This window comes from Lagenorhynchus albirostris, chromosome 2 (assembly GCF_949774975.1).
Source record: "Lagenorhynchus albirostris chromosome 2, mLagAlb1.1, whole genome shotgun sequence".
NCBI classification, from domain to species: Eukaryota; Metazoa; Chordata; class Mammalia; order Artiodactyla; family Delphinidae; genus Lagenorhynchus; species Lagenorhynchus albirostris.
This window is the reverse complement of record NC_083096.1, coordinates 88,681,218-88,690,345: the sequence shown is the minus strand read 5'-3', so window position 1 is coordinate 88,690,345 and position 9,128 is coordinate 88,681,218. Positions and strand designations below refer to the sequence as shown.

General features: G+C 43.4%; 1 protein-coding gene across 1 annotated transcript; it reads left to right on the top strand.

Annotated features, from left to right (window-relative positions):
- Positions 1-518: 518 nt before the first annotated feature.
- On the top strand, positions 519-5,251 carry LOC132514526 (protein pitchfork-like). The gene is made up of 6 exons (XM_060139358.1): positions 519-537; positions 772-914; positions 1,536-1,634; positions 2,370-2,500; positions 3,893-4,010; positions 5,039-5,251. The coding sequence occupies exons 1-6, from the start codon at positions 519-521 to the stop codon at positions 5,105-5,107; spliced, it is 579 nt and encodes a 192-aa protein (XP_059995341.1). The 3' UTR covers positions 5,108-5,251.
- Positions 5,252-9,128: the final 3,877 nt, after the last annotated feature.

Below are 9,128 nucleotides of genomic sequence, written 5' to 3'. Positions count from 1 at the left end.
TAGATAATTTTTCTGATATGATTCCCCAACCATCCTAAAAACTCTACTGTTACTCTCCCAGAGATTCTCTCAAACATTATGACCATACACCCCTACCAACGTGAAAATCAACAGTGATAAACACTATCATTAAATCCACAGACCCTATTCAAATTTGGCAATTGTCACAACAACACATCTTTCTTATCTCATTCAGGAATACGTGTTGCATTAGATTTTCATGTTTCATCAATATCCCTCAGTCTGAAGTAATTCCTCAGCCTTTTTATGCCCCTCATATCCTTGGTACACATACAGTCACTTTGTTTTTGCTAGTTCACACTCTCCTGGGCTCCTGGCCCTGGAGGTGCATGTTCCCACCCAACGTGGCTCCGGGACAGCTCCGGGGCAGCTCCGCTTGCCGCGCATGTGTACTAGGAGCCACTCCCCTCAAGGAGCAACGGAGCTGGAGCTGCCGGCCAGCTTCTGTTTCCTAGGCAACGCAATACACAAACGCTGGTCCTAGTGGCACTGGCACAATGTGCTTCAACAAAACAGGTGAGGAGGGATGAGTCAAGAGTAGAGGCAGGAGGAAGAGTGGGGAGACTGGGAAAGAGGGGGAAAGGAGGGAAATTTGTTCACCCCCCGTCCTTGGATTGGTCACTGTTTTGTTCAGAGTACTGTCTGCCCAGGTCTCTGCTCCCCCTCCCCACACCCCACCTGCCTCCAGGCTCTCACTTAGACCATGGGGCCTTCCCTCATGTGGAGTTTCTCCTCTTTCTTGCTCTCCAGAGACGCTGGTTAACTACTCCTTTGGAACATGTCAACGGAGGAAGCTCTTTCCTCACTTCCACCCCCCAAACTTGTTGGGGAACAAGTTTCTCCCTCTTAGGGGAGTGCCCCACAGAGGGCCTGGATGTTACATAGCAGAAGATGTGAGTATTCACTTTCCTTTAAGTAGGTCTCAGTTTCCAGACTATCTAAGGGTGCTTGAGTTTCCTGGAAGAAAAGCCCTGTGAGATTTGTGACCTTCAGGGTCCCAACATGAGAAAGTGACCTGGTCCTCTGCAACCAGCTGTCAGGGCCAATATCAGAAATTGCATTGCTTGCATTGCTCCCCTTTGAATCCCCACCAAATGCAAGCCTTGGCCTTATGCGGCCCCCAGTATAGTTCCCACACCATTCCCACCTACAAAGGAATCAATAGCTCCCCTTAATCCAAATCTGGACTGTGGCTGTGCTGGTAGGTCAGTTTATGAAATCATATAATCAGACTGACAATTGCATGAGAGCAGATTCAGCTCTGTGGGCCTTAGAAAACTGGATTCACTGGAATGCATAGAAATGTCATTCACTCTACCTATCCAGCCACATTCCTTTGTAGAGTTGCCTGGGTTACTTATGTAATTGCTTGTATGGTCTTGATGCAGAGGAATCAAGAAAGAAAGAGCAACTGTGGCAGAGAAAATTCAGGAATACTCTAAGTTCATTCTGTTTTAATAACTATAATGTTCTCTATGTATGTTTTTTCTTTGTTTTCTATATACTACCGGAAGAGGTATGGCTTGGCATACAACCTCTCTAAGATCCCGACCAGTACAAAAGGATATGCTTTGGGAGCCAGAACAGCCGTGAGGTTTAAGCCAATCAGCAAGGTTAGAAATGGCTGAATGTACTTAGAGTTTAGTGTGATCCATGATGCTGCATGTATTTGCATTGGGGAGCAAAGCTAGAGGTTACCTAAAGGACATGCCCTGAAATTCAAGAAAAAATGTCATTTAGAAGAAAGCTACTAAGAAGCCTATATGAAAAGCTTAGATATTAACATTGCAAATGTGTATGTGTGAGTGTCCTGGGAGAGTGGAAAATAATTCTCAGAAGGAATGGTACCAAGGCAGGGCTTCAGTCCTGAGATACCTGATGTTAAAGTACTGGAAGCTTTGTTTATATGCATCATATTATCTTGTCAGTTAAAAAACAAATTCCAGCTTCTTCACCCTTTTGTGTGATTGGACTTCAAGTCTTCAGTATAGGCTCCTAACCTCTTGTTGGACATTTTCTTGATGCTTAAGCTCCAGAGGGATACTGGCTCTAAAAGAATCTCTGAGTGGGATGGTGGGATGGTGGGGGTAGTAGCTGCAATAGTTACCTTGGCTCTCTACCCACCATAGGTTTATTTCTACAACCTAAGCATTAGGTACCTTTAGGTAGCTGAACCATACCATTATCTTGGTTTTCTACTTATTGTAGGTCTATTTCTATAGCTTGAGGTGGTTCAATCATAGCTGATAACATGAACAGGGAGAGGATGATGTTGTTTTTTTTACTTAGAAGGCTTTACATGTATATATATATTACCCTCTAACTCTTGATCTTTTTCTTGGAAATAGGATATGACACCTTACCCAGGCATGTACCAAACAGTCGGTCCTCAGGAGCAAACACACAAACAAAATTTTGCTCCATTTAATGCCTTGTTGCCTCGATTTAGGACATACTCTAAGGACACTTGTTATCCTGGGTAAGTGCCCCTCTTTCTGGTGCACTTCAACAAAGAGCAATAGGAAAGGAAGTACAAAAAGGGGTTACATCCCAACTATGCCCTCTAAATAAGGAACTATCTATCTTTAAAGATTCAACCTCTTGCCTTCCAGATCTCTAGAAATACAAAATTATTATAGAGGATAGTGATTCATTCAATAAATATTTATAAATGGCCAAGCAGTTTTGTAGGCTCTGAAGATTTTGCACTAAACCCACCATGCAAGGTTCCTGATTTCTTGGAGCTTACACTCTAGAGTCCAGGCAGGTGAGAAGCAAATAAACAAGAAAATATCAGTGGTAATAAGGAGAGTGACCATATAATTTATTAGCTCGTGTGCCACTTCCGAGAGTGAAAGAGGATCTTATTAATAATCATACCAAGACCATAGCCATAAGCTATGGCTGTCATGAGCACACCAGGAAGTATAGTGACCTAGTGATGTGCTTAATAAAACCAAACAAGATGATATGATATGGAGTGATGGCTGGAATCTATTTTGGCAAGGACTGTCAAGATAGGTCTTTCTATGGAAATGACACCTGATCTGAAATCACAGTGATAAGACTAAAATGGCCCTGTGAAGACCTAGGCCTAGAGCTTCCCAGGCAGGAGGAGCTGCAAGTACAAAGGCTGTAAATTGGGAAGAATTTGGTGTGAGGAAAAAATAAAAACGGCTAGTATGGCTACAGTGTAGTGGGCAAGGAGGAAATGAGAACAGAGGAGGAGGGGCTAGAGTATATAGGCCTAGTAGACCAAGGAATGCGTTCTAAGTGCTTTAGGAAGCCATTCAGAGTATGTGGAATTGTAGGGCACAGGGTCAAGGTCTTTCTTTTACTGGTGAGCATTCCAAGGATCAGAGAGTGAGTGTAACTCTCTCAAAGTTTCAGTAAAGGAGTAGAAGTGTTAAATCTTGATTCCCATGACCACTCTATGTGTTATTTCCACAGCAAAGAGTCTACACCGAAAGACAAAGTGTTATGAACAAAGGCAATACAAAATATCCCATTGTCAGGAAATTTCACATCATGGGCAGAACTTAAGCATCACTGTGGAAGATCTCTTTCATCGTCCACCATTTCTGGGATCTTTTGGTCTCTCAGCTAAGAATACTGAGGTTCAGAAATATTTTAAACTAGAGTCGATTTTTACCCTCACTGCATGTCAAGACTAGAAATCTTGAACACTAACACCTATTTAGAAATACACTAACAGGCAAAGGAACACTATGCTTGCCTGACATTAAGATCTAATCAGTCTGTTGCCTTTTCCAAAGGAGTGAGGACTAGCTCAGGTGCACATGTGGTACTGATGAGGTTTGTATATGGTCACTAACTCATTCAACATAATATTTTATATTTTTATTTCTAGCCCTGACACATATAACCCAGAGATAAAGGCACCCAAAAAAGTCACCTGGCCAATGAAATTTGGATCTCCAGACTGGGCCCAGATTCCATGTCTACAGAAAAGAACCCTGAAAGCTGAGGTAATAAGATTGGACTTCTGTGGAGCCCTGTATTTAATACTTCCACATGTATCAGTGATTCTTAACCAGGAGTCCGTGAATAAGCTTCAAGAAGTCCTTGTTCCCCTGAAATTACTTGCACAATTTTGTGTGTATATGGATATGGGGATCTTTTTGGAGAGTTACACAATTTCACTTGACTTTTAAAGGTGTGTGTGCTGAACAAAAGTCACATTTTCTTACTGAAACATCAAACAATCTTTTATGGTAGTCCAAGATAATTCTCCTCTATGATTGAGGAGTAAACTGAAGCTCAGATGGATTAAGCAGCTTGTAGCTGTGACTCCTAAGCCACTGCTCTTTCCATTACTATACTTGATCTACAAACGGCTGTAGATCATTCTGGCAAGAACATGGATACCAGGAACAGACTGAGTGGGTTCAAATACGAATTCCATATTTGCTTGCTGTGTGTCTTCTAACTTTTATATTTGCTTGCTGTGTGTCCTCTAACTTTTCTAAGTCTCGGTTTGCTTGTCTTTAAAATGGATGTAATAATAGACTCAATCTGATAAAGTTGTGAAGATTGAGAGGTCGTAGAAAAGTGTTTAGCACCGTACCTGTAACATAATAAATACTCAATCCGTGTCAGCTATCATAATTCCAGAAGTGCCCTTTTTTCCCCTAGTGGAACTTTGGATTAATTCTACAAGTATTTATTAAATGCCAAATGAATTAACATAATTGTGATAGGGCCGTTGGGTAACATTCAAGAACTAAACACATAATCTTTGTTTTCAAGAAATTTACCAGCTATACTTGGGTAGTTATCAAGAGAAAATAATTCCTATGATATATCCTAGAGTAAGATGACAAAGAGTAGATGTACATAGCAATGTTGAGAGACTCACTAAGGCTAAGATCCTATGGGTTGGGATTCAACTAGGCCACAACAGCTCAACATACAGTTCTATTTTGCACAGCCAAGAAGACCAGAGGCAGAGGGTTCTCATTCTAATATTAACCTAGACAGCATTCTTCCATTGCAGCTGCCCACAGACAAAGACTTTAGAAAGCATCGGAACCTTGTGGCATACCTAAGCCTGTATTACAACTGAAAAGCTGTGACTACCTTCACGTGTTCCTCCTGACCACAGACTCTCCAGGATTGAGGACAGAGCTGCTTTTGTCCTTCTGCATTGCTCTGGCCTGCCTGTCTGCCAGTATGGGGCACAGGGAGGGACAAGGGGCTCATAACTACTATATAACAGCATAAAGATTAGTTCAGAAATCTCTCTCTCCATGTGCTGGTTTGTTGTATATACATGTAGATGGGTCAGGGGGGTTTCTACTGAGTGCTCAGGGGGGTGGCTTTACTTTACTGAAATACTTGTGGGTCCCTGCCCTTTAGCTCTAATTCCCAGGCACGAGTTTTATGTTTTCTACCACTAGTCCTGGTGATAGGAGACTGTTGGTCTACACATATCACGGATTTGGATGGCTTGCTTGGCCTTGTATTTGGGCTTGCTGAATGTAGAGGATTCTTAAGGCAGAATAAATAATGTTTTAGGAGTTCTTCCAATTCCTGGACAAGATGGCAGAGTAGAAGGACCTTGAGCTCACCTCTTCTCATAAGCACACCAAAACCACGACTAACTGCTGAACAACCATCGATAAAAATAGACTGGAAACTACCAAAAAATATTCTACATCCAAAGACATAAAGAAGTAACCACAACAAGACAGTAAGAGGGGCACACTCATGATATAATCAAATCCCATACACCCTGGGTGGGTGACCCACAAACTGAAGAATAATATCACAGAAGTTCTTCCACAGGTGTAAGAGTTCTGAACCACACATCAGGCTCCCAGCCTGCAGGTCCGGCATCAAGAAGAGCCCCCAGAGCATCTGGCTTTGAAGGCCAGTGGGGCTTAATTGCAGGAGCTCCACAGGACTGGGGGAAACAGAGACCTCACTTAAAGGGTGCACACAAAATCTCACACACACCAGGTCTCAGAGCAAAGGCAGTAACTTCATAGGAGCCTGGGCATGACCTACCTGCTGGTATTTGAGGTTCTCCTGGGGGAGCGGGGGCAACTTGTCCTGGGGACATAGACCCTGCTGGTGAAAATATTGGGGAGTGTTCATCTGCATGAACTCTTGCTGGAGGCTGACATCTTGCTTGGGTCATTAGCACCAAGACCTGGCCCCATCCAACAGCCTCTAGGCTCCAGTGCTGGGACGTCTCAGGCCAAACAACAAACTGGATGGGGATACAGCCCCACCCATCAGCAGACAGGCTGTCAAAAGACTTCCTGAGCCCACAGTGACCTCTAGACATGCCCCTTGACATGGCCTTACCCACCGGAGGGCCAAGACTCCCAGCTCCACCCACCAGTGGGCAGGTACTGACCCCTCCCACCAGGAAGCCTGCACAAACCTCTAGACCAGCCTCACCCACCAGGGGGCAGACACCAGAAACAAGGAAACTACGGTCCTGCAGCCTGTGGAACTGAGTCTTCAAACAGTTCAGAACCCACCCTGGGACCAGCTGGTCCCTGGTCCTTGGGAGATGAGAGGGGAGTGTACTCCTGGGATACATAAGACATCCCCTACAGAGGGCCACTTCTCCAAGGCTGAGAAATATAACTAACCTTCCACATACATAAAAATACAAATAGAAGTTTAGACAAAATGAGATGGCAGAGGAATATTTTCAGATGAAAGAACAAGATAAAACCCCAGAAGAACAGCAAAGTGAAGTGGAGAGAGCCAATCTACCTGAGAAAGAGTTCAAAGTAATGATTGTAAAGATGTTTCAAGAACTTGAGAAAAGAATGAATGCACGGAGTGAGAAGTTACAAGAAGTTTCTAACAAAGAGTTAGAAAATATAAAGAACAACCAAACAGAGTTGAAGAATACAGTAACTGAAAAGGAGCTCTTCCAAGTGTCTGAGTTCCCTGGCATGGAGTGGGAATGTCCTGATTTGATTGCCTTTCCCATATTCATGTAAAACTCACAGAGTCAAAAATCGCCCCTTTCAGGGACTTCCCTGGTGGCACAGTGGATAGGACTCTGCACTCCCAATGCAGGGGGCCTGGGTTCGATCCCTGGTCAGGGAACTAGATCCCACATACATGCCGCAACTAAGAGTTTGCCTGCCACAACTGAGGAGCCCACGTGCTGCAACTAGGGAGCCGGCGAGCTGCAACTAAGGAGCCCACGTTCTCCAACTAAGGAGCCGGTGAGCTTCAACTAAGGAGCCCTGGAGCTGCAACTAAGGAGCCTGCCTGCCACCACTAAGACCACACGCAGCCAAATAAATATATAAATTAAAAATCCTCCTTTCCCATTACATCATCTATTTAGTCTGTCAGTCATCATCATATTGAGTTCCTACCATGGATCAGGTAGTGACAAGCACTGGGGATACAGCAGGAATCAAAATAAACTCATCTACTGGCTCCTTGGGCCTGGCTGAAGTATGAGAAGGACTCCCCAGGGAGGCTAGTGGATTGTATCTGTCCTCCACTCCCAGTTGTAATGATGCCCTGAAGTCTCACAAGTTACTGTAGGTGTGTCAAGGTCAGACCTCATAGGAGCCACATTCGAAGTACTTATCTAGACATTGCCTGGGGTCTACTCCACTTTGTGCATATTTAAAACTTTGAAACCATAGATCTTAGTGAAATGGGCTCCTGATGAGCTTAAGATTCAAAGCTAGAATTGTAATTTTTTTACACTGTTCATGCGTTATATCCATAGCTCTCAATATTGTCATAACCAAACCATTCAGTGTTTTTATAAGCATATAGGACTTTTTGGTCTTCAGTCCAGGCATTTGTGGCTTTATTTAGGAATATGCAGATCTATGCGGGGAATGAAGAAGGCAACATTGAACACGTCACAGATTATGTCATATATTGGAAGAAAAAGGACTTAAATGGGAGAAAAATAGTAAGAAATGGGAGGGGGATAGAAAAGGGGACGTTATGAAATATCACCATTAATTTCACATATTTCTCTCAAAAGTGATTTTGTTTCATAAAATGAATACAAATTTCTATGAAAACAGGCTATGAACAAGTGAAATTCTAATTCTGTACCCAGAGGTTGAGAAATGGTAAGCATGACCATATGTGCTGAGATCATTCTTCCACAAACACTCTAGTCTTTGGCAAACACTGCTAATCATTCCCTGGATTTTCAGCATAGAATTTGAGTAAAATCAATCAATTCAGATTGGCAGGGAGATCAAAATATTTGCCATCCCCAGGCTAGTCTGTTGAAATCCTTCTCCACCTATTTACGCGGGTGTACTAAAATTCAGTATTACTTTGGGCTGTGGCAAAGATGGTGCTATACACTTCAAAACCCAAAAAGGAAATTCAGATTGATTTTTTTAAGTGAAAAGTATTACACAGCCATCAACCTGCCTTTCCACAGGCTGCTATGCTCAGAGCTGTCAGATCTGTGAAAGCTGGGATGGATATAGGATCTCAAGAGCAGAAGGGTAGCAAGATGACTTGGAGAGTGGAAGAATTTTCCCCAGGGCATTTTAGCCTGAATTAGCTGTGTTAGTTACCTCATAGTAAGCCCAGAAGCCAGCCTCACCTGTGTAAGGACCAGATGACCCTGCTCCAGAGACTGGGCACAGACTGAGGTGTCAGAAGTGCTGAGCCGGAAAGTCCTCCCATAGGTGGGGAAACCCATGATGAGCTTCTCCGAAGGGACCCCACTGTCTCTCCAGGGCTTCATGGCATATTCCTGCAGAAGGCGACACAAACATTATTCCTCACCAGTGTTTGTTCCATATGATCAACAAAGTCTAGCTAATTGTCCCCCAAAGAGAAACCCTGTTTTCCAACAACCAAGACTCCCAATCCCTTCCCCATCTCCCTTCTGCATATGATTTGAGTCTTTTCTTTCTTACACAGTTGCAGTAACACATGTCACCTCCATCCTTGCTTCCTACATGCAGGAAAATGTTGTGTCCTGTATATATGCCCCAGACACCATGGAAGTCATAGGTCATCACACTGATGGGATCAAGGAGCCCAGAACAAGAGATTTTGAGCCATCAAGATCCTGGGAGCATTTTCTTATAGACAATTTAAGAGCAAGAAATGGTAGC